This window comes from Rattus norvegicus, chromosome 18, assembly GCF_021556685.1.
Source record: "Rattus norvegicus strain SHRSP/BbbUtx chromosome 18, alternate assembly SHRSP_T2T, whole genome shotgun sequence".
Lineage (NCBI taxonomy): Eukaryota > Metazoa > Chordata > Mammalia > Rodentia > Muridae > Rattus > Rattus norvegicus.
In genome coordinates, this window is record NC_141551.1 from 78019867 (window position 1) to 78046550 (window position 26684).

At 45.3% G+C, this 26684-nt stretch overlaps 1 protein-coding gene across 16 annotated transcripts in view; it reads right to left on the bottom strand.

Moving 5' to 3' along the window:
* Zfp236 (zinc finger protein 236) overlaps positions 1-26684 on the bottom strand; it is a 94627-nt gene that overhangs the window by 20797 nt on the left and 47146 nt on the right. For 13 of the 16 annotated variants that reach the window (XR_015642122.1, XR_015642128.1, XR_015642127.1 and 10 more), the window contains 14 exon segments: positions 24990-25131; positions 24130-24390; positions 20084-20343; positions 17521-17622; positions 16920-17071; positions 13205-13308; positions 12595-12746; positions 10925-11137; positions 9196-9478; positions 8042-8145; positions 6187-6552; positions 5469-5614; positions 5138-5378; positions 4538-4717 (listed from right to left, as the gene is read on the bottom strand). Coding sequence is in view for 8 of the 16 variants with exons in the window: in NM_001427206.1 (NP_001414135.1) it covers positions 4538-4717; positions 5138-5378; positions 5469-5614; positions 6187-6552; positions 8042-8145; positions 9196-9478; positions 10925-11137; positions 12595-12746; positions 13205-13308; positions 16920-17071; positions 17521-17622; positions 20084-20343; positions 24130-24390; positions 24990-25131 (2706 nt within the window). In the remaining 8 variants the exon portion in view is untranslated. 16 annotated transcript variants of the gene reach the window in all.

Here is a 26684-nt window from a genome sequence, read left to right on the forward strand (position 1 = left end):
ACACATCCACACATCCACACATCCACACATCCGAACATCCGAACATCTGTACATCCATACATCCGGACATCTGTACATCTGTACATCCATACATCCAACACAAACTGATCAATAATTTACTTGTTAGGCACCATACATCCAACACAAACTGATCGATAATTTACTTCTGGAGTAGAAAGTGAGCTACTCTATAAATTTACTGGGTGAATTGAGGCCTAAGGGGTACATATGTAACTTAAAACAGTAACAGGAAAACCAGGCATAAGAACTTGTGGGAAAGAACAAACCAAAGAAAGGGTGTAACTCTCACCCGGACCCCACAGTCAGAGACAAGGACACTAAGATGACATGGCCTTACAGCAACCAGTCACCATAGATACTCGTGTGTATGTCAAGGACGAACAAGCAGAGGCCTCCTCACTGTCCGTGGACTTTCAGGTTGGCTTGGTACCTGAAGCCGGCAGCTCTATGTCAACTTGACACGAGTCAGGGGCACCTGTGAGAAGGGAGCCTCTGCAGCGTCCAGCTGTAGGCAGGCATGTAGGGCACTTCCTTAATTAGTGATTGACGGGAGAGGCCAGCCCACTGTGGGTGGGGACACCCCTGGGATGGTGTCTTAAGTTCTATAGGAAAGCAGGCTGAGTAAGCCATGGGCACCAAGCCAGTAAGCAGCACCCCTCCATGGCCTGTCAGCTCCTGCCCCAGGCTCTCTGCCCAGTTTGAGATCCTACCCTGACTTCCTTTGGCAATGAACTGTTATGTTGAAGTGTAAGCCAAACAAACTTCAAGGTGTTTCCTCACAGCAGTAGTAACCCGAAGACTGTACCCAGTGCTGAAGTTGGCTTATTCAATGTCTGCCTGTTCACCTAGATCTGGATGAACTATCTGGACGTGTACCTGAACTCACGATTTTCTGTTCTCAAAATCTGGTTCTGCCTTTGACCTCACATCTGGAACACCTTCAGTGTCAAACCATGACCCTAGCAGCTCCCTTCCGGCGTTAGCCTAGTCTGTTATCAATACAGACTCTTTCTTGGCCCACTGCTGAAACCTCTTTAACTCTATCTACTGAAGCCTCTGTGTTAACTTGTGTCAATCATTCTGTAAACCACATATATGCATATACAGATACATTTACTGCAGGCTTTGTGATATGATAATATTAGTAACCCTGACTTAAGTAAAAACCCAAGTGCATCTAATCCAGGTCACCAGGATAGGCAGGACTATGACAAAGTGACATAAAACGGTATTGTGTACTTGTGCATTCTGTTTCCAAATGTATTTGGTATGTGTGTATTTCTGTATCTGTGTATTAGATATTTTTAAAATTCTGAAATTGCTGGGCAGAAGTGGACATGTCTTTAATCCCAGCACGTAGAAGGCAGAAGCAGGCAGACCTCTGAGTTCTAGGCAACCCTTATCTACAGAGCAAGTTCATGGTCAGCTAAGGCTACACAAAGAAACACTGTCTCAAAAACAAAAACAAAAATAAAAAAAAGTTCTGAAATCATGGAAAGAAAAAACCATTGACTGTTGTTTCTGGCATAGCACTGTGACAGTAGGCCTGCAGAGTGTTAGAATTACAGACGCACACTGAGATGCCCAGCCCCCGGTGCAGTCCCCAGTGCAGTTCCCGAAATGGAGACCTACGGGTTATTCAGGTAGATGGTGTTTAGCTGGGACAAACACATGAAGGAACATTTTGCTGAAGCAGACACAGGACAGAGGATGTTCTGCTAAAGCAAGCATGTGAAAGGACATGTGATGAAGGCAGACAGCCAATGACACACATGTATTGGTCCACCTTACATTACATGGTTGAGCTGCATTTGTTGGGATGCCATTAAAACACCAAAACACTTCTGGTGGTATACTACAGTTTCTCACAGCTTCTGCAGACTGGGGCTGTTTGGCAGAGTGATGTCAGCTGAGACAGACACGCACACTAAGGCAAGACACGTGTTGAGACAACATGTGGAAGACGCATGTTTGGAGAGTACGGAAGGGACTTGGAAGTTGAACTCAGCTTGCTTACAGAGCTGGCTGTGCAATGCTTATGGGTCTCACATCTTGGTTGATCTTCACTTCCCTGAGAGAAGGGAACGTCTGGCATTCCTCCTGGTCCCTGGCTGGCTCGGGCAGGCAGTGCCACTGCTGCTGATTCGTGTTTGCTACCCCGACTCCACTGAACTGGACTGTGGTGTGTCCATCACATGTCTGCGGGTGGACAGAGCTGCCACTGCTGACCTGGGAACTGAACTGCTGATTTCCAGACAACACAGACAGTGCTTGCTCCAAAGAACCTTTCTAAACAGGTCCATTCTGCCCCCCTGCCCCACCCCCCCCATACCCTTTCTTTCCTACGATCTCTAGTAGATGGTGGGCCACAAGGAGGTTAAAGTGTTCAAGAACCATCATTAAAAAGTTCTGAAAAAAATTAAAGTTACAAGTTCCTTCATTTATGAAAGTCTAGCTAGCTCTTTACCTAGATATTATACTGTCAGTCATGGTTATTATAGATATTATAATGTCTGTGGCCACATGCCTGCCTAGTTTGATACAGTAATGCTGCCATGTCCACCTCCAGACTGGTCACTGGTCACAGGCACCAACAGCCTGCAGACTCAGCCACGTAGAGAATCCCTGTGCTGACAGCCTCCGGCCAGCATCTTCCCACTGCTCACCAGCAGGCATGAACATCCGCTACTGGTTCAAAACCTGCCCGGCTTAAATAACATTTTGTTCACCACATACCACACTGTGCATTATACAATGCAAGGGACAATGTGTATATAGCATCAAGATGCTTTCAACAAGTGGCACGCAAAACTCCAAGTAATCAATCAGAACGTGTCTCACATAACAAGCATTTAAGTTAAAAATTCTGTGAGTTTTTAATAAGGCCTCACACATATCTAACACGAGAGAGCACTCAAAAAGAAAAAGTTTTCAATAAAAAGTTTCACCCACTGTCCTGATCAAACGGCTTTCTTAAGATACCCTTCTATATTCCTAACATCATAACTCAGAATATACAATCAAAAGAGAAGGTCACTGCATCCCAAACCCCCATGTTCATGCACACTGTCCTAGCTGGTGAAAGTCATGGCGTATCAGTCGGAAGCGAGAGCCTCCTGACAACAAAGCTTTTACTTTTTATTTCCTTCCTCACAAATTTCATCTCAGTTCCACTCTTAATTTTTTGGATGCTCCCTCCTTTACACCAGGTCGTGCAGGAAGTAAGTAGGAATTCTGGGACTAAGCTCTTGCTTGTACCTGCAGCACTGTGCGGTGGTGGTGAGGAAGTCAGTTAGACCACGGCTGCCTGCACAGCAGGCCCAGCACTGGGTTTACGCCCTAGCACTCACTCTACCCCCTGGAGGTGATACCCTGAAGCAGGAACGTCCCCTTAGGCTCACGGACTCCAACACTTGTTCCCCACTGGCACTTGTCACTGTTAGAGAAGGCCTCAGAGCCTTTAGAGGGTGTGTGCAGCCTTGCTGCGGAGAGGAGGTCACTGGGAGAAGCCTTGCTGCAGAGAGGAGGTCACTGGGGAAAGCCTTACTGCGGAGAGGAGGTCACTGGGAGAAGGCCTGGGAAGTTTACAGCCTCACCCCACTTCAGGCCACCCTTCTCTGCTTCATTTGTGCAGATGAGGCGAGACCTCTGAACCTTGGGCTCCGGCCGCCACGCCTCGCCTGTCAGTGTGGACTCTCCCCCCGGAACCATAACCCAAATAAAGCTTTCCTTGTCTAAACTGCCTTGGTCACGGTGCTCTATCACAGCAACAACAGAAAGACTAATGCGCCGGGCACAGCGCTGTGTGTCTACAGTCTCAGCACTGAGGAGGCAAAAGGCTGGTCAGAGATTCACCGTCATGCTCAGCTACACTGAGTCCGAGGCAGGCCTGGGCTACATAAAACACTGCCTTTTTGGTTTTTTTGCAAGGAATCGTGTGGACAAAACACACCAGGCCCATGTCACACAAGCCAGAGTGCACCATGAGAGTAAGCAAGGAGGGGGTGACATTAGGACGGGGCCTAACCTTAGGGTGACTGTTAGTGTCAAGTGTACTTTACTGCAAATAGTATGTATCCATTTTTTTCAGTGTTCTGCTTGACATATTTAGAACTCTCTATACAATCCTAGTAGTGTCCTAAAGATATAAGAGTCGGTGACACCATGGAAGGGTGACACTGTGGAAGGGTTTTGGCAATTTCTTCTTGGGCACAGCTCAAATGAGTGATATTTCTTTACAGAACAGGAACAAGAATCAGGACGTTGCCTGCTCTGGTCTCTGCTGAATAAAAACATGTAACAAAGCGGCCAACTCTAAACACAGCTACACTATCAGCTCTAGAACCAGAAAGTCAAGGAAGAAAGCAGGCTTTGCTCCTGATACTAGATTTCACCAGATCTGAACCTGCCAGGTAAAGGAAATACAATGTTATGCAAACACCAGTGCTGAAAAAGACACAGACAAGATGGCCTTAAGCTGTGGGCCAAGAGATGCCTACAGTGTGAACTCACTAACCAGAGATCGTCAGCGTGATCTCCTGTGGAGAGCCCGAGGATGAAGAGGCGGTGGGCCCGGCGGCCTGGGCTAGGACCTGGCTGAGACTGGAGTTGTTGATGGTCAGGGTGATCTCATGCGGGCCGGTCGACGTGGACACGAGGCCTTGTGAAGTCATCACTTGAGGGAGGTCCTGCGTCCCTGTCCATCATCACAAAGCAAATAACTGAGACCTAACGCACACATTTCCCCTGGTTTACAGGAAAAGCATCTTGGTTAAAGAATTATCAATCATTCTAATTGCTTTATCTGAAAGGATAAAACGTGCCCTAGAATTCACAGGCTCTAGGTCTGATTCCCCAGTACACAAAGGAGGAGACACAGGGAAGAGAGCAGGGTAGGAGATGACAATCAAAGGCCAGTGAGCAAAGCATTTCAATGACAACAAAATACACACACTGAATCATCACCACAGAAACTAAGGACACTGGAGGATTTCTCTTTTGTTGGTAAGCTTTACGAAGAAATTAAAACTGTCACTGATTGACCTAAGCCATACGTGTCACCATGAGCAGCAGCACGAGCTCCCAAATCTGACAGTCACAGAGCACTGGCACTTACCAGTGTTGCTGGTGGTCAGCACAGAGTCCTGTTCAGACAGGGGGCCAATGGTCAAGTTGGCAGACGTCACTGTGGGCTGTAAGGACAGGCCCGAGATAGGCTGGATGACAACACTGGCTGGGACGGTACTGTCTGATGTCTGCAGGGAGCTGTTCTGGGAGGCTGTGCTGGACTCCCCTGTGATTGGCTGGGCGAGCAGGCTACTCTGCTGTAGTGTTTGCTGCAAAATGCTCGGATCAATCTGGAAAGCAACAGATGCTCATAGTCAAGTGCCCTGCGTCCGTGTGCCTCAGAAATGTCAAAGCACAGAAAACCATGGGAGTCACCATACCTGTAATGTGATGTTGTTGATGCTGGAGGCATCGATCCCAGATATCTGAACATTTGGTCCAACCAAGTTAGCAGCCAGCTGTAACTGGATGCCTTCCAGGGTGGCCAAACTTCCATCAGTCAGAGACACTGTCAAGTCCCCACCAGCTGGTCAGAGAATGAGAAACAAAAGAACTTAAGTTTTAGAACATAGAAATTTTACATGTTATGTTATCATATGTTAAGGAATACAAATATTTTACTACAAATATGCCTGTATTATCTGCCTCTAACAAAACGGCCCCTGTGAAATAATCTTACTCATTTCAAACAGCAGAAAACAGACTAAAAAAAAAAACTATTGAGTAGCCTACAGTTGGACAGCAACCAGCGAGTGGCAGTGTAGCTCTCTCATGCCCCAAGTAGAGACATGGAGGGGGAAGACCCACTGGACGTCAAACAAGGTAAGAACTGTGGCACTTACTTGTAAGTATACAAACCCAGTGGTGTACATTTAATACGTTTTATGCAAACAATAATAATAGGATAACTCCACTAGACTAAGTCGTGAGAACGCTAATGGGGAGGAAAGGGCGTTTAGACTCACTGAACAACGAGCTTATCAAAGAGGAAATGTGAATGCAGATACAGTGTGTACTTTTCTTGCTGCCTTCTGAGGGAAAGGCTCAAAGAGTGTCTTGCTGTGGGAATGGAGGAGAGGACACATGTTGGTTTCCTACCTGAAACAGAGGCAGGAAGGATTGCCTGGCCCACCAGGCCTGGCTGAAGCATGTTCTGATCAAACTGCCCTGTTAGAACAGAGTTGTTCATGATGAACACGTTGGGGTCAGTGGCAGAGGAGTTGAGAAGGTTCACAGACTGGAGATTTTCTGATGAGCTTCGTGTGACAGGCTTCCTGGCCTTCTTTGGGTCAGATTTGTAATGAAATTGCATATGAGTCTTCCTTCGCCCAGAAGTACGGAAGCGTAGCTCACAGTGAGGGCACTTGAAAGGCTTTGCTCCTGTGTGCAGACGCATGTGCACCTTCAGACTTCCCTTTGTGGAGAAGGCGTTGCTGCAGACGTGACAGCTGAACAGCTTCTGGCCTATAAGAACAGTAGGAAGAATGAGCTACTGACAACCTGAGTTCACAAAAACGCTATACCAGACAGTATGGACACACTGCACTGGCTTCATACACCAAAGGACATTAGGCTCTCAACCAAGAAACTATGACAACAGCAGCAGAAACCCACTGACACACTGTCTAGAGTCTGCAGTTAGCATTTCTACAACCCTCTGAGACTTTGTGTCCTGAAATCATCACACTGCACTTGGAAGAATGTGCACAGAGAACATCCTCAGCCCACAGTCAGGGCTCAGGATGTACTTCCTGTCTATGGACCACGCTCTGAATCTTCCTCATGGTCACCTGCATAACCACCACCAAGGCACAAACGCCACTGATAGTGACTGCCCTGGAAGAACTCAGGATCAAACACCCAGGAAATAAGTACTACTTTTTGCCAGCAATGATCAGGTAGAGTCAGATGCTACAGTAAGTCTGTGATTCTATGCTGCTCGGGGTCTCCAGAGGGAGAAAACACCTTTGTTACCTATCTATGTAACCTGAGCTGAACTCCCAGGCCAGCTGAGGCAGAATACGCTAACTGCACGGAGTAGCACCAGGCATCGAGCATGCGAGCACAGTGGACTAGACGGTAAGCACCAGGCACAGCTAGCCATGCACCCTCAGCAGGTTTACAGTACAGCATAAGGAACAGACACTGGGAGCCTGCCGACACAGCGTGAGAACTCTTAATAGGTGAGGTCGTCCCTGTTTAGCTGCCAACAGTAATGCATCAGGAGAGAGTAACAGAGCTTCACATAAATGTATGAAAGCCCCTCTGTAGATCGTTCAATCTCGACATCAAGAATTCTGGAATATGGCTAACTTGACGGTGCTACCTAGTGGACAATGGGAGCGATGTCTAACACTCATGGAGCGTTCTATGCTCCTACATGCAAACACTCCCTGCTAGCTATACCTTAGTACATATATAGTCTCCATGCAGTTGGCAAGACTGGGCTGCTATTAGCCCATATCACACAGGATCCTGTGGCTTGGAGAAGATGCCTTACAACTGCAGAACTCAGAGAACAAAGGCTTGTGCTTTTTAAATATAACTGATTTTCAGATCCCCAAATCACATGATGAAAAGAGCCAAAAAACAAGACACCAGTTTCCCCTTGATAACATTATTCTCCTCACATAAAAAGATAATATAATCTGGTAACTATCAAGAGAATTTCCAAACAGCAGCAAAATGGATCTCTTTGGCCAGCCCAAATGAGACTGACAGGGAACCTTGTGAAAGAAGAGCAGAAGGATGAACAAGAACAGCGATAATTTATAATTTGATTTTTGAGATTTTTTTGATTTCCCTTTTATATAAATAAATGAATAAATAAACAAACAAACCTTTTACGTCTATTGTTTTTTTAGTTCCTAATTTTGAGTTCTCTATAATTTTGAAACCTCTGTGCAAAAAACATTAAGTAAGGCATCTGCAGTGCTGAGGGGCCACTCCTTACCTGTGTGGGTCTTCACGTGGCAATCTAGAGTGGACTTCACAGTAAAGCTCTTTCCACATTCATCACACTTATATGGCTTCTCTCCAGTATGGATTCTAACATGCCTATTAAGAAAGCATTTCTAGTAAGGGACTTGGTTTTTAACTACATCCATATTTTAGCTTTTTAAGCTTGACTACATGACAAATGAGCAGTCCATGGATCACGCACTGTGTGAGTGAAGACGGACTGCTGTGGCGGTTACTGAGGTACTAGACGAGCCCTTCCTGCAGGCTCAGTGTCTCCTAGAGCCACACGTAGTGTCCTACTGAAAACTGGGTAACAGTGTCTGCTATGGCTTGTTTCTTCCCACTCTACACAGCTCTGGAGCTCTACAGTTCAGAGTTTATGACGCTCTGAATAGGAATGGCCCCAGAGACTCACATATGTGAATACTTGGACCATAGGGAGTAGCACTATTAGGAGGTGTGGCCTTATTGGAATAGGTGTGCTTTCTTGAAGGAAGTGTCACTGTGGGAGCAGGCTTTGAGGTCTCAGAAGCTCAAACCAGTTCACTCCCTGCTCCTTCTGATCTGAATGTAGAACTCTCAGCTTCTTTTCCAGCACCACGTCTGCCTGCAGGCTGCCATGCTTCCCAACACGATGATAAATGACTAAGCCTCTGAAACTGTAAGCCAGCTCCAATGAAATGCTGACCTTAGTAAGAGTTGCTGTGGTCATGCTGTCTGTTTACAACCATGGAAACCTCACTATGACAGGGTCCCAGGTTCCTCACTACTCTGCTACACTCTATCCTGAGTGTCAATCATCAGTTGCTGCTTGTCTGTGACATCTGCTGGTCACTAGTCTGTCCTGTGTCCTCTCACTGATGCCCAGCCCTCTGTAAGAAGATATCTGCTGGTCTTCTATACTTGACGCAGCCAAGCACTCTCTCTGTTCCTCAACTAAGTTGGTTCATTTTCTACTTCTATTGCAATCATACAGAAAAATGCATAAGCAGTGGAGTTCCTCGTGACGGTTTGGTATGAGCTCACTACCAAGTTGACGCAGGCTTACAACCACATACCCACAGCTAACTTCCCACACTAGAGTGACAAGCACTGAGGTACACATTCACATCTGCAAGAGCTGCAGAAGAGCAGCAGCAGCCTCACCTCACCAGGTCACTGGGCTTCTTGAAGCTCTTAGGACAATACGTGCAACAGTTGGCGTGCTTGGGCTCGGCCTCGAGCTCTGCTTGCTTATCCTTCATCTCACTGATGCGGTCCTTTTCTGCAGCCGACTGCACCAGGACCTTCTCAGACACTGTAGCACTCTCCTGGGGCTGAATTTTGGCAAGCTGGGCTGTCTCCTCCTCTGTGAAAGTAATGACCTCAGGACGAGGCTTTCTTGATGCGCTCCTGTCAGAATTCTCTTCATCTTCCTCCACACATGTGTCTATTAAAAGCATAAGAAAAAGGGTACAAAGTCAACAATAAAAATCAAGTTTCAACATAAGAAAGCGAAGATGAAATGAAGTTAGAATCAGTAAGCCACATTCCAAGCAGCGAACAGCTGCTCTTCCACTTGGAGCTGATGGGAACTCATCTGACCAGGAAGAAGGAAGAAAAAACAGAGACTGGGAAGAGAGCACTGTGGGCAAAGGGTGGCTTCTGCCAGTACAGGGCCAGCAGGAGTTTAAAAAGCATCACAGCCCACAAAGCCAGGACTCATAGACTATGTGACTATAGGCCAAAACTGATTACTAGGTAAATAAAACCAGATGCTCAAACACCAGAGGCCAACTTAATAAAATAATAAAATAACAAAGAGTCCTCAATTAAAGAATGGAGAAAAGACACTTTAAATCAATCTCTCTCCCTCCCTCCCTCCCTCCCTCCCTCCCTCTCTCTCTCTCTCTCTCTCTCTCTCTCTCTGTCTCACACACACACACACACTCTGCATGGCTGTGTAAGAACTGCACTCACTAACGTGACAGTGCTGCACACTGGCATCAGCTGTGTAATAGAGCACGCACATTCATTCCAACTCCAATGTCACCCGTGGGTTTACAAAAGGAAACCATCCACAAACAGAAGCAGCGTGAGTGAACACCGAGTAATAAGCACAGCGGGAGGGAGCTGGACAAATTAACCCGGGTATTTGGTAGGAAGCAAGATGAGCGTCCCAAACTGCAGGGCCTAGTGTGAATTCAGTGAGCTACTGTAATGTGACACCAGCATATCTCTGGCCAGAAGGAAACTCTCACGGGGCACCCTACAATTTCAGGGAAAATGAAAAATGAGCTGTGCCTTGACTCACTGCACATCGTATTAACTATACGTATGTCTGTTGTACACGTGTGCCCACGGCATCACACAGCACAAATCACACAACAAAACTACGTATACGCATCTGTCAAATACATGTGTAAACCTCAGTCGAGGGAAATTAAAATGCGGAATCATAGAATCACAGCACAGCATCAGAGGCTAGAATGAGCTCTACACAATGCTCGTGAACGCAGTGGCCGCTGAATACAGAACACGTCAGCGCATGGGCACTGGACAGCCCCAGGCCCCTGTGTCTTCACTGTGAGCCTTTCAACATTCTCTGAGGCCAAGCAGGCCTCCACATTCAGAAAAGAAAAAAAAGACACACGCGCGCGCGGGGGCGGGGGTGTGTTACAGCTATATTAATTCCCGGGACTCCATGAAGGTGGAAGAAGAGAACCAAGTTCACAAGTTGCCCTCTGACCTCCACACATACACAAATCATTTTCACTTATAATAATTTTCAAATTAAAAATACAAGGTACTATTAAGCTTAATCTGTAAGACTACAATGCAATTGAAAAGTAAACTGACATCTGACCAGTAAAGTTGCAATTTAAAACAGAAATACCTCCTCCCTCTGTTTCTGCAACTGCTGAGGCTACAGAAGAAACTGCTTGGTGCCTCTTCATGTGCTTTCGACAGTGGATCGCAGTGCGGAAGCCCTCCTCACAGAACGGACACTTGTACGGCTTCATGCTCATGTGTGTGGCCATGTGCCGCGTGAGGCTGCCATTGGTTGTGAAAGAGGCACTGCAGACGCTGCAGCTGAATGCCTTGACACCTACAGCGATAGACAGGAGCGTGTCAGAGAGGGCCTTACTCCAGTATCTTCAAGTCATAGGCACTTGAGACAAACAGACTTGGAACAGCAGAGTCTATGTGGCGTTCAGGTTATGACATTTTAACTGGACAGTGCTAGAAACGCAGACGCTAACAGAGCATGTCTGATGACATTCTCTCCTACAGTGAACGGCCCTGAGAAGAGGCTGCTCACAGCAAAGCAAGATGGCCCTGTCTGGTACAACAGTGCCTCAGAAGCAGCACCTGCCTGACCCTAGCTTCCCTCATTTTGACTCTCCCTGCCTCCTGAACAGCTCTTCCTATATTCTAGTATCCCAGAACCGACTTTCCAACAGCCCTAAAACCACTCCCTCGTCACCAACAGACTCATCCTCAGGCTTTTCTTCTGTACGCATCTGTAAGTGGTACAATGTCATTTTCAAATAAGGCCGTATACAGAACACATATTGATGTTAAATCTGTAATTCTATTAAATGGAATGTGTTCAATGGGTAACTATAATCTAATCACGAGCCATGTCATAAATGGCCATGCTATATTTATAAAAGATTTATCAAATTGATGAGGATAAAACAATCAACCGTAACTTTGAAATGGGAGAGGGATTAGAACTGGCAGTTCTCAGCAAGTGCACGGGAAGAAGTTCAACACCATGGACCACTTGGAATACACAAATCAAACCCCAACAAGTGACAACTGCCCACCCAAGAATGGTGACAGCAAGAAAAACACACTACAATGTCCTGATCTGGATGCAGAAGAGTCAGACCTTCATACATGTGCTGGACAACATGTTACTTGAGAAACAGTTTGTATTAAACATGAAACTTTACAAGTGGATTTGCTTTTGTGTGCTTTGAACCCAGGATTTTGCACATGCTGGGTTCTCCAATAATCGTCATCCCCAGCCCTAAAAAAGCTGTTCTTATGGCCCAGCATCTGCATTCCTGGATGCTAAAGCCAGATCCATATTCATAGGTCAAACAGTAGACCTAATTGGTCAGTAAATTCAACTTGCTTTGTCTGTATAATCAATTAGTATGGATCATAAAAAGGACCATCACACTAATACATGCTACAGCACAGATGAGCATTGAACACCACGCTATAATATACGGAGTGAAAAGACTGACCAATACAGACCATCTATGAGCTCACTCCTGGGCAGTGTTTACAACAGGCAGTCTACAGAGGCAGACAGATTAAGGATCATTTACAGTTGGTGGTATTAAGAGAAAAAGGGAGAGAATGATAAAAAGCCAAGACTTCCTCTTGGATGCAATAAGAACATAAGAATGCACAGTGGTGCTTGTGGCACTCTGTAGATGGCTAACCACTGCGAGTGAACTGCACGACGCATCTGAATGACGCAGGGATTCCATCAATGAAGCTGAAACTTGAAGAAAGTCACAAATTCTACAGAAAACAGACAGTAACCTGTGTGTGTCTTCTCGTGGGACTTGAGGACACCAGAGGAGACAAAACCACGCCCACAGAGCTTGCATTTGTAGGGCTTCTCCCCCGTGTGTGAGCGCACATGCTGCTTCAAGTGACTGGACTTCTTGAAGCCTTTGTGGCAATAGTCACACCTAGAAGTAAAACACAGAGAACTCAGGCCCTGCTCACTCAGAGCCAATTCCTGAGCAGCCCCACCAGGCCACACGAGAGAACAAAGGTAGCTTCAGCACGCTCACCGCGTGGTCAGTGACCTTGGCTAAGCCATGGCACTGCCTACACTCAGGCAGTACAAGGGGCCGTACAAAACAGAGGGAAGGACAATTGCCTGCTAGATCAAGCTCTGCACAGGGTATTAGTAATCTTAAATGCGTTATTTTGAATTGGTAAATGCGCTAACTCGGCAGGACACAAAGCATTTCATGTAATCAACCACTGAGCATGAGAAGCACAACTGTCTGGATGCCTTATAAACACGGAGTGATAACAAAGACTATTTTATAATCCAAGAAAACTGAGTTGCAAGGCACTTGGCCACTGCAGGTGCACCGTCGGCACTCAGCCTCAGGAGCTGGGCCTGGGCCAGGATTACCTGTAAGAGCGCCTGCTCTGGTCCTCGCTGTCCCCCAGGAACTGTGGGCGGTGTGTTTGGAGGTCCAGATCCTCCTGAGATGACTCTGGAAGCAAACGAGTTGCCTAGAATGATAAAGGAATATAAAGGATGTAGGAATATCTTATCTATTATAAGTATAAGATAACAATACAACCAAAGAGATAAATGTTCAAATGCAGAGAAAAACCACAAGTAATCTACTGTAGTCATTTGAAACAGGGAAAATATAAACCATTGGCACAGACTGCTGATTAATGAACTATCCACAGGTCTAGTTAGCCAAATTTGCTATCTTGATGAAGCTTGTCTCCAACTCATGGTGGTCCTAGCTCAGCCTCAACTTCCGTGCCCACTAACAAGCAGTACCTGCCCACTAACAAGCAGTACCTGCCCACTAACAAGCAGTACCTGCCCACTAACAAGCAGTACCTGCCCACTAACAAGCAGTACCTGCCCACTAACAAGCAGTACCTGCCCACTAACAAGCAGTACCTGCCCACTAACAAGCAGTACCTGCCCACTAACAAGCAGTACCTGCCCACTAACAAGCAGTACCTGCCCACTAACAAGCAGTACCTGCCCACTAACAAGCAGTACCTGCCCACTAACAAGCAGTACCAGCCCACTAACAAGCAGTACCTGCCCACTAACAAGCAGTACCAGCCCACTAACAAGCAGTACCTGCCCACTAACAAGCAGTACCTGCCCACTAACAAGCAGTACCTGCCCACTAACAAGCAGTACCTGCCCACTAACAAGCAGTACCAGCACACTAACAAGCAGTACCTGCCCACTAACAAGCAGTACCTGCCCACTAACAAGCAGTACCAGCCCACTAACAAGCAGTACCTGCCCACTAACAAGCAGTACCTGCCCACTAACAAGCAGTACCTGCCCACTAACAAGCAGTACCTGCCCACTAACAAGCAGTACCTGCCCACTAACAAGCAGTACCTGCCCACTAACAAGCAGTACCTGCCCACTAACAAGCAGTACCTGTCCACTAACAAGCAGTACCTGCCCACTAACAAGCAGTACCTGCCCACTAACAAGCAGTACCTGCCCACTAACAAGCAGTACCTGCCCACTAACAAGCAGTACCTGCCCACTAACAAGCAGTACCTGCCCACTAACAAGCAGTACCTGCCCACTAACAAGCAGTACCTGCCCACTAACAAGCAGTACCTGCCCACTAACAAGCAGTACCTGCCCACTAACAAGCAGTACCTGCCCACTAACAAGCAGTACCTGCACACTAACAAGCAGTACCTGCCCACTAACAAGCAGTACCTACCAGCACACTAACAAGCAGTACCTACCAGCACACTAACAAGCAGTACCTGCACACTAACAAGCAGTACCTGCACACTAACAAGCAGTACCTGCCCACTAACAAGCAGTACCTGCCCACTAACAAGCAGTACCTGCCCACTAACAAGCAGTACCTGCCCACTAACAAGCAGTACCTGCCCACTAACAAGCAGTACCTGCCCACTAACAAGCAGTACCTGCCCACTAACAAGCAGTACCTGCACACTAACAAGCAGTACCTGCCCACTAACAAGCAGTACCTGCCCACTAACAAGCAGTACCTGCCCACTAACAAGCAGTACCTGCCCACTAACAAGCAGTACCTGCCCACTAACAAGCAGTACCTACCAGCACACTAACAAGCAGTACCTGCCCACTAACAAGCAGTACCTGCCCACTAACAAGCAGTACCTGCCCACTAACAAGCAGTACCTGCCCACTAACAAGCAGTACCTGCCCACTAACAAGCAGTACCTGCCCACTAACAAGCAGTACCTGCCCACTAACAAGCAGTACCTGCCCACTAACAAGCAGTACCTGCCCACTAACAAGCAGTACCTGCCCACTAACAAGCAGTACCTGCCCACTAACAAGCAGTACCTGCCCACTAACAAGCAGTACCTGCCCACTAACAAGCAGTACCTGCCCACTAACAAGCAGTACCTGCACACTAACAAGCAGTACCTGCCCACTAACAAGCAGTACCTGCCCACTAACAAGCAGTACCTGCCCACTAACAAGCAGTACCTGCCCACTAACAAGCAGTACCTGCCCACTAACAAGCAGTACCTGCCCACTAACAAGCAGTACCAGCACACTAACAAGCAGTACCTACCAGCACAAAGTACAAACAAACATGGCTCATCTGAGAGGCTCATCTGAGAGGCTCATCTGAGAGGCTCATCTGAGAGGCTCATCTGAGAGGCTCATCTGAGAGGCTCATCTGAGAGGCTCATCTGAGAGGCTCATCTGAGAGGCTCATCTGAGAGGCTCATCTGAGAGGCTCATCTGAGAGGCTCATCTGAGAGAGGTTACCTCCATCAGCTTCGCTCTCCCACTTGTGCATGACTGGGTACTAAACACCCTATATTCTACGGATTGGCGCTACTCTGTGACACTCTCAGTGACTGGTAGAACTTTCCTGGGGAGGACCCATTGGAGACTACTGTTGTTGAGGGTGTGCCCTTGGAGGGGAGATAGGAACCCACCACTTTCCCCTCTCCCACAGATGTCACACGGTAAGCATTTTCTTCCTCCACACATGGCCCCTGGATAATCCCAGGCCCTGTCACAGAGCCCACCGCAATAGACCTCGTAGGTTATTGACTGAAGTCTCTGAATTTGTGATGAAGATATCCCTCTCCGTCTTTAGGTTGGTTATCTGAGGTACACTGCTGGTGTGAACAAATATGCTACCTTCTGAAGAGAGCAGACTTCTCTTTGTCACAAGAGGCCTAGGCAAAGAAAAGCCACCTCTACCTCTCAGAGGTAGTACCACAGAGCAGCCATCCTGACGAAAGGACCATAGCCCACAGCACCACAGCAGCACTGAACGTAACCTTCTCAATGCTTCCTGACTTCACTCTGGACAGAGAGCAAACAGGCATGAAAGCAGCTGCTCTCTCACTTGTCCACCCCCTGCCATGAGCAATGGACAGAGTTGGCTGTGTCACTTGCAGCTTGTAGGAAAGCCCTACACAGAGGGCTGAGCAGCAAGGCTCTACCCAGAGGGCTGAGCGGCAAGGCTCTACCCAGAGGGCTGTGCAGCAAGGCGGAGCTGCTACCCAGCATGCACTGGCATCAGTCGCATCACCTGCTAAGAGCTGTGTGGCTGCTACCTCAGAGCAACCACCCTGACTTCGGCATGCCCACTAACATCAGGAGATTTTTAAAATTTTAACTATTGACTTGGCTGTCATTTTAAATACTATTTAAAAACTTGCAAAAGAAAAAAAACATCAAACGAACACTTCAGTGTCCCTAACTTGAGTAAGAGAATAAAAATTATTTATAAATGAAAATGCTATTTTTAAGGCCTATTATTTAAATAAACAGTGTTTTGTATAATATTTATTTTTAACATATCAATAATAATTTTATTTTCCTTCTAACAAAAGCAATATTCTTATATAATACACTAGTAAATCCAGCTTCTGATATAATACACCAGTAAATTGGTGGCTTTCAGTCAAAATGGCAAAGGTGCCATGGTGCTTACTAATCTGAGGTACAGTTACCATGCTTTGCACATGATGCATCAGATGCAGTAACCTGAGTGTACCAGATGTAGGTATGCCATGGCAAGTGCATTCTGAATTATTCCAGCACAAGACAGACAGATGTCTGCTGACTGAGGAACTACCCAGCCCTTCTCCACACTCACCACATTGATGGCATCAGAGCTTGGGACCTGCAGTAAGTTTTGCTGGTGGAAACTCGTGGACAAGGCCTGGGACTCGAGGGTGCTAGAGTCCTGCAGCTGCTGCACAGGTGGGAAGGAAGTCTGCTGGCTGTACGTGTCAGTCACTGTGAAACCTGAAAGAAATTAGGTCAGGAGCTCTGCAGCAAGTGCCAGTTACACAAAGGGTACAAGTACAGTTACAGAGAAGACGTGTAGAGCCAGTTTCTGTTCCCGCATGAGAGGCGAGAGGAGAACGTTCCTTCAGCAGCTCTAAGTCTCTGCTAAGGCAGTAGGAGGCTGGGTCCTGTCCAAGTCCCTGAGACACAGGTTTTTACTCCAGCCGTGAACACCAGTTCATTCTAACCTTAACGCATTGCTTCCTCTGGGATAGGGACTCTGGGTAGAATGGCTGTAAAATTCACTTTTTAGGAATTATGAGAATACAAAATATTATACACAAATGCATGCAGTTGCTATGTTTAAACCATCAATTTTACAAGAGCCATCAAAGAAACACCAAAGCTTTGCAAGCTAAACCCAGTATGGTGAACTGGTTTGCAAGCTTACTGAAATTCACACTGACCTTGTGGAAGTCCTGCCGACTCAAAGGATGGCTGTGGAGTGCCCTGCTCTTCAAACTGGTCCATGTGTCCTGGGAGAGGAGCCTGGGAAGCTGCGAACCCATCTAAGGGCAAAGAGAGAGGAACACACACAGGCAAGATTCATCCCCATCTGCTGACTCATCATCCAGAAGCATACTACTGAATTTTCAAAACTTAATATCCTCATTTTGGAAAGACAAGAGGAAGATAACGTTCATTGTTCGAAAAGGTTTTTTAAATATGTCAATATTCTGAAATGTAATTATACTTAATAATTATGTAAAATTCAGGCTTCACAGGGGATAAAACGTGTACATTCATGCCCACAGACTAAATAAACTTTAGGACATTCACAGATCATAACCATAAACCAGCTGGCAAATTGTCTGCTAACAATAGGTAAGAAGCACTCCGGCGTGCAGACTGTAAGTTACAACGAGCAGCTTCCACAGCTGAATGTCACGGCTCACACACAGATAACTGGCACAAACCATGACTTTAAAAGGCAAGCAGGACAGTTGTGTGATTCAGGAGTGCAGTGCTTAGCCTACACAATGCTCTGGGTATTATCCCCAGTGCCAGGAGCTATCAAGGAGAAGCTGAAAACCAGCAGGCAATCTTCCTGAGATGGTTCTGCCATAGACTGTCAAAGTTAATGATGGATTTGCTTCTCTAGGCAAGACCGAGAAGATTTCATTTTAGGAGAGATTCCTGCTATTAATACACTTTTCCTGTTATTATTAAATGTACAGCCCACCCTTCTGAGCAGGTGTAGGAAAAATACAGAAGGTGTACTGTCTTATAGTGATGCTACATAGACAAAGAGATGCTTTCTTAATTCTTAATGATAAGTCTATAAAAGAGTTCCTAAGATTATATTAGTAATTAAGATCTTTTATAATAGAACTTTTATTAAGTTCTGATGTCAACACTGCAATGAGAAACTCTGCCAGTGTTCAAGTGTCATGAGTTAATTGCTTCTGAGATAGAAAGCAGGCATCTGCAACTTAGAGCACATTCCAAGAGGTTGTAAAACCATTAACCAAAGGTCATAAAAAGGGACCTAGTGATTTACTATAGGTGGAAGGACAGAAGATAAAATACTGACTGGGTCTACCCACACAAAACTTCAATGATAACTTAGTTACGGCCTTTAAATCTCGCTAGTGACAGGAGATGAATGCTTAGCCAGATAATGATTCTTAATGGATATCCATGTAAATATTCTCTGTTGTGAACTTATTCAATTTATGATTTAAATTTGTTTGAACTTCTAGTGAACTTTTGTAAAAAAAAAAAAAAAAGTGATGCTTGAATAAACCATGTGATCTACTCTCCTAGAAAAGGTACAAAAGACCAGCAAACATTACACTGCATAGCACTTGGGGTAAAGGATTGGGAGCAAGGCGTCAGGAGTAGGACCATCAGGAACAAGGGCACATCACATCAGAGCAGGAGGGAGAGCACGATTTGAAGGAGATGCAGAGTGGAATAACTTAGAAATTAAAAGGCAACTTAAAAAACTAAGAGAGCAATGTGCAGAATGCAGAGAGAAAGAGGAAAAGCAGCAGCTGCAGAGAGCAGAAGGAGCAGGCTCCTCCTTACCATGGGGCAGAACAGGTCTTTTCTTAATAGCAGGGCAGGCTTAGTCTTATTAAATAGAACAAGTCTTTTTTTCTTACAAACTTGGGTTTAATTCATTTTGCATTAAAAGTGTAGAACATTTTTCTCTCTCTAATGCAATAAAGATTGGAGCTCAGCTTTCATCCACAACGAGTGAGTTCTTTCTGCACTGGTGCTTGCTCCACATGTGTGTGTGTGTGTGTGTGTGTGTGTGTGTGTGTGTGTGTGTGTGTGTGTGTGTGTGTGCGCGCGCGTAAGTACGGAATTATGAGATAAGTATGTAACCAGGCCCAACAGGTTTGAATGGAAAAGTAAGAATATGTGTGTATAAATCTAATATGAATTTATTAGTTTAATCCATATTTGCTTGTGTAAAAGTTTTCCCTTCAGCAAGCATGATTTTCTTCTCCTGGGTCAATGGAAGTTTATTGCTCCAAACTTCGCCCTAGACTGACAAGTGAGAGGCATCTGGACAAGGGGGAAAAGCTCTAGCAATTAATCCATTATTTAATCCCCCTCTGTTTATTGTTTCTTATGAAGTGCTAAGAGCCAGAGACTGCAGTTTCTAGGCTCACAGGAACTCAAACAAGCAGGTCAGCTACCATAACAAAGTGACTTAGACTCAGGATAGATAAACATTTTATAAACAACGATCCTAAGTATCTTGCCCCCCTGCCTACGCTCCTCTTCCCCCTTGGCTTACTGAAAGGATGGAAAGGAAGGATGGAAAGGAAGGATGGAAAGGAAGGAAGGAAGGAAGGAAGGGAGGGAGGGAGGGAGGGAGGGAGGGAGGGAGGGAGGGAGGAAGGGAGGAAGGGAGGAAGGAAGGAAGGACCGACCACTGGGGTTGTCCCCTGACTGAGTCTCAGAACCACAAGCCTTCCTGGGGTCATGTGAAAGCTAAAGCTCCTCAAACAGTACCTTCATCATCAGCTTCCAAAGGCTGATCTGCCAACTGCTGTCCAAGTGCTGTATCTTCTGTGCCTACCACGTGCTGTGGCCCCAGTTCCAGGATAGATTCAGGGTCTGCTGCCACTGTCTCTGGAGTCTGCTGCAGCTCTGCACTTTCAATCTCCACAGGCATGGGAGCTGACACCTGTATGCTCTGCTGGTCCACAGTGCTTTCCTCATCCATGGAGGACGCCTCCTGATGCTGCTGGAGCTGCTGGGCCAGTTCGTATCTTTGGAGAAGCAAAACAATTTATAATACACATCAATAGCCGAAATGCAGCTGCAAAAGATATCATTCACTAAAACACTATTTTTACTCTCAATTATTTCATTTTGAAGTCATGGCTTCATTCTAGCTAAAAGTTAACTACTTTATGATTCTAAAGAATCTCCTGGGGTTGGGGATTTAGCTCAGTGGTAGAGCGCTTGCCTAGCAAGCACAAGGCCCTGGGTTCGGTCCCCAGCTCCAAAAAAAAAAGAAAAAGAAAAAAAAAAAAAAGAATCTCCTGTTGCCTTCGATTGCTGTCAGCAATCACGGGACTCAAAGCCACACGTACAACAATGCATAATGTTTACAGAACCACGGTAATGGCCCACACGTGAAGCTCAGTACTGGGAGGCTGAAGCAGGAGAGCAGCTCATTCAAAGGTACCCTGGACTACAGAATGGAGCAGTTTCAGCATACGCCACGCTCCTTTAAAAATAATCTTCCACCTGCTGCCTTTCTAGTCCAGGAGGGGCAGTTTTTGTGCTACGGTATGGATATAAAGCCCACCCACCCACAAGTCATGTGTTGAAGACTGTTTCCAATATAGCAATGCTCAGAGGTGAGACTTTGAGGAAATGACTACATTAGGAGGATCTGACTTACTCAATGGCAGATTCCCTTGCTAAATTCCTAATATTCTGGGGAAGGTGTTGAACAAAGGAATTAGGAAGCCTGCCTTTCAAGATGGGCACTTGTCTTCTGACCCTTCCTTTGCCTTTTTGCTTCCTCAGCGCTAAGAGATTAGCAGACTCTGTCAGATGTCTCCCCTGCCAATCATGTGCAGCATCAGTACGGCTTAAAGGTTATGGTGCTAAGTGACCACCATGGAGCCTCTAGAACAGTCAAGTAGGGTTCATCCTTCAAACTGTTATCAATGGCAAAATCAACTAACAAATGCAGCTAACTGTCCTGTCTCAGAGCATGTAATATGAGGCACAGTCCCTTCTGATTTTCTCATGTTAACGTTGTTCTTAGCAATATTTACATCTATAAAACATACCCAGCATATATTCATCAGGACCTACAATTTATCTTCAAAGAGAGATATGAACAATGAGTTTTAGTGAAAGAATCCAAAGACTTTAAGAAAACTACGTCAATTACCTGATTAACTGGCTGGCTACCAAACAAAGAATCTAAGATAATGAGTCGCCCCTGCCCTTTCCTATGTGCATGCTTAAGCCCACAGCTGTAACGTGTATGTTCTACCCCAGAATCTTAGTTTATCTGCCTCCTCTGTGGTCCACGTTGAGCACCAAACTCTTGCCTCGTCAGTTCCCAGTAGACAAGAATCCATTCTCAAGTCCCTGGACTGCAGATCAAACGGACCTCACACCTGAACCAGTGGTCAGGCAGTGCATCTCGGCCTCACAGCCAGGTCTCCGCACTGCAGCAGTCGCTCGCCCTCCCTGATAGCCTTTTCTCATGGGGCTTCTACTGCTATGCCTAGTGTTTGGTTTTCATTTTTATAAATTTTCCTTTATAATCATGTATGTCTATTTGTAAAGGTATTTCTTGTTATTTTTGAGGTTATAATTATTACATCATTTCTCTCTACCTTCTAACCCCTAGCTCCTTGCTTAGTCACTTGCTCTCAATCTCATGGCCTTTTAAAAAAATTAATTGTAGCATATATATATATATATGTATATATATATACACACACATATATATACACATATATACATACATATATATACATACATATATATGTGTATATATATATGTGTGTGTGTGTGTACATACATATGGCTGAGCATCTGCACTGACTAACCATCGGTGCTCTTCCCTGGGGGAGACTATTTGTCCTGCTCTCAGTATTGCTTTCTGCCTCTAGTTCTTTATGTAGGCTTCAGGCCACTTAGGCTTTCTCCTGTGCTTTTAGTATAAATGTCTGTTGAATTTTGGGAACCTCCAAGACAGACAAAAGGGGAAACATGGGCTGGACCTCTCCATGAAGTCTGTGAGGTGACTCTGCGCTGCGGTGTGTTTGGGACCTGGGATTCCTGTTGAAGGGAATCCTGCTCAGATAACAGGGTGGCTCCACTGTAGAGAGGCCATGCTTGTTCTGTGGGTTGTTTGTTTTGTACAAATATGCACAAAAGCTCTAAGAGACAAGTGCCCAACACTTACGGTGCAGTACGATAGGCTAATCAGCCTCTAACACTCCAGCGTCACAGTCATGTCCTCCCTCAGTATAATCCTCACCAACAGGGGCCACAAGCATCTGACCTAACTCAGGAGTCCCTATGTCACTGACCACCAGGTCCATCAATAGAGGCCTTAAAACCTGTATTTTCAACATTTTCACACAAAGTGTATTATAAAGGCCTAACTTCCTGGCAAAAAATAGCATTTAACATGCCATAAAATACCAAAACTCCCAAGCTCCAGGCTGTTCTACAGCTTGTGAGCTGTCCACCCTGCTGAGTGGGGATGGCACTGCACACTCCTGTCAACAGGGACCTCCAGGTCCCAAACACATCACAGTGCGGAATCGCCTCCACAGACCGCAATGGGGCACAACCAGACATGTAACTGTGGGGTCTACCACATGGCACCACTAACATGATGCAGCACCGGTAACTTCCTGGTGAAATATTTCAAAACCAAGTCAACTGTGTTAAATGACTTAAGACATTCAAGTAAGAAAAACATCAAAAAAAACAAACAACATGCAGAACCAAAATGGCCGTTAGAGTCAGTGTCTTTTGCTCTGTGGGCTTTGTCAGCTCTGCCTCACAGCACATCTACGGATCATGTGCTCCGGAAGGCAACAATACCACGCCACTGACCAGTAAGGGCTCCCCATTCAAACCAAGCAACCTGAATTCTAGCCCCAGAGCCCACTGACTAGGACACAGAACAGGAGGGAACCAACTCCCACAAGCTCCCCCCTGCCATGCACACACACACACACACACACACACACACACACACACACACACACACTGGAAAAGATTAAAAACTTTAAAACATATAAATCACAGAATAGATTAAGACTTTCTTTTTAAAAAATCTTCACCATCCCAACTATATTAGGGCTAGCCTTTGACTATCAGCTAAAAAAACAGAATTTACAGTAAGGCATTTTGCCTACTATAGATTGCTTCAGTATTAAAAGTAAAAACGTTAGACATGTATGTTGTTATCCATGTGTGTAATCCCCAGCAAGAAGGACTTTGAAGCAAGCCTGACCTACACAGTGAGACCCTGTTTTCATTTAAAAGAGACAAAAGTGTGTGTGTGTGGTTGGGGTTGGGGTGGAGGTGTGAGATGTGTTAGGGCTGTTTTGGTCTCTTTATCTGTTGCAGACAGGTTCTTACGCTCTAGCTCTCTAGCTCGGTCTGGTGTTGAAGTGAGAACAATGCCTCTGCATCAGCTTCTCATGTCCTTAGACTACTGGCTTGATCCATTATCATACTTGGCTCAAAAAATATTTAAAAGTTAAAAAATACCTGTTTGTATCCCTAAGACAGACAGTCAACTTTCTCAAGCTGAGACATACCATGAGAAAAACAACACAGGCATCAAAGACAATGACTCCTTAATTGCTCCCCACCCGCTCTGGGAATTAGGACACTAATTAAAAGTTTAGCAAGCGTGGGGGCTGGGGATTTAGCTCAGTGGTAGAGCGCTTACCTAGGAAGCGCAAGGCCCGGGGTTCGGTCCCCAGCTCCGGAAAAAAGAACCAAAAAAAAAAAAAGTTTAGCAAGCGCATGGAAGTCAGCAACAGCAGTATGCCCACCTGTGGGTTTTCATGTGCTTTTTGCAGTTTAGGGAAGTCTTAAATGTTTTCTGGCAATAAGGACACATGTAGGGACGGAGGTCGTTGTGTATGCCCATGTGTCGCCGTAAGCTGCCACCTGTGGTAAAGGCTCCATTACAGATCAGACACTTGAAAGACTTCAGTCCAGTGTGCGTGCGAACATGGGCTTTGAGCACGCCTGCAGAGACGAAGCCTCGTCCACACTGAGAGCATTTGAAAGGCTTTTCACCCGTATGTGACCTAAAAGGCAGGTAAAAACCTTAACACTTTCATTACATGTTCATAACACGATAACAAATGTAAAATCAAAAACATTTCACTCTGTGACACTCTTTAAAACAACCAGAAAAGATGTCCTGTAGTGAGCAAATCTGAGACTCCGCCAGGGGACTTCCCAGAGACACCAAGCTCCATGTCCTGAGGGGAGCTCGAGCTCCCAGGGCTGGGGCTGGGGGAGGGAGCCATTCTCAGAATACCACACCATGTCCTGAGCGCATTTCAATTTGTTTTCACTGATGAATTAAGTGAATTAATTTCACCAAGAATTAAGCTCTGGTGAGAACATCTGTAAAAGTTAAACAATCTAATTAAAATGAGAACTAGTAAGTCTTAGACACATACTGGAAATTGCAAACACTACAATATAACTGGAAAATAAGTAAAACTCGGGTAATTTCCAACTAAAATATTTAAATGAATATATTCAAGAATAAAAAAGTCACAAAAAATTTTATGGTTAAATTAAATATTAACCATAGGTAACAACATCATCCTAACTACTTAGTCACCAGGTCACTCTATCTCTACCTACACTAAATCCCCACCTCTCTCAGACTTACCTGATATGTTGTTTAAGATGGCAAGACTTTTTATATGCTCGGTGACAGTAAAAACATTTGTATGGTCTGTCTGCCTCATTGCCAAAATTATTATTAAAATAATTTTGGAAAAATTGGTTTTTTGGAATGGGCTGGATAAGACCTACAAATCAAAACAACAGGAAGACTCAGTGTTAGTGTCACCACTACTATGTCAAAGGCATCTGCCTCAAGGTAAATACAAAAGTGCTGATGAAGTCAGGCTCCAGCATCACAACAAATGCTATTTTAATTATGGCACGATTTATTATCTACTTAACCAAGTCATTTCCATCACTGTGGTACAATGTTTATCAATAACTATTGTCTGGCCCTGAAGAGTGTATATTATTATAAACATACACTGGAGTCTATGGCCATTTTTTTACATACATATACACACACATCAGGACTCTAATCTCTTTATTCAATATGAACACTGAATAAGTACAATAATAAACTCAAAGCGTAAATACTCTAACAGGACACTCTGTTTCTGCAAAGGCAGCATTTCCTCTGAAGTTTTATTAAAGGGGTATTTACAAATGGCAAGATAACTAACTTAGGGGTTGAAGAGATGTCTCAACAGTTAGGAGGACTTTGTTCTTCTTGCAGAAGACCCAGGTTCAATTCCCAGTACCCACATGGCAGTTCACAACCATCCCTAAACAGTTCCAGGAGATCCAACACACATGTGGCAACCTACATGATGCAGGCAAAGCGTGCACATTAAATAAAATAAATAAAGAATGTAAGATTATTGACCTGTGTATTTCAGGATTTACATGCTTTTATTAATTAAGGGTTTCCTCAGTTTGCGCATCTTAAACACAAAGTGATAATGCCTTTGGGCTAAACACACAATTCAGCACAGACGTAGTTGTCAAACACCAGTAACTGAATGGTTATCTGGAACATTAACAGGAAGACTGGCCTGTCCCTCCTGCTGTCCAGATTCAGCAGGCACTCGCAACGCTCTATCTCCAATGCTCCATGCCCAACCTCCCCTCAGCAGTGCCACTAACTTCTTCAGCATAATCACACATCTACGAAGGCATTCCACGTTCTCCTGACTTAATAATCACACATCTACGAAGGCAGTCCACATTCTCCTGACTTAATAATCACACATCTACGAAGGCAGTCCACATTCTCCTGACTTAATAATCACACATCTACGAAGGCATTCCACGTTCTCCTGACTTTCCCCAGAAGAGCAAGCTGTGTTCCAATCTTTTTCCTAAAACTCACTGCTTATACTTCATGCAGACCCTTAACACCTATTCCAAGGCTTTACATGTGACACCGTCTTCCTCATGTCAACACAGAACTCTACTGTAACCATGTACTGGGCTCCCTGGATACTGAATGTAAGGTACACAACAGCACAGTATCCCCCTTCTGCATGCAATCACATCTGAAATGGTTTCCAGGTATAGGATTTGTGAAAAGGACTCTGCAGTGTTTGGGCTGGGGGAGGGGAGGACCCTATGAGTCATTAAATGAACTAATACTCATTTTTATTTCTGCTAATTTTGTTTAGACAAGGTCTATAAAAACAAAGCTAATTATAAGGTCTCAATCTTTAAAGAAAAAAAACAAGGATAAACAAAACACACATCAAATCCTAATATGCTGGCTCTGTCGGTCATTCATTGCTACTGGACTTCTGGCTTC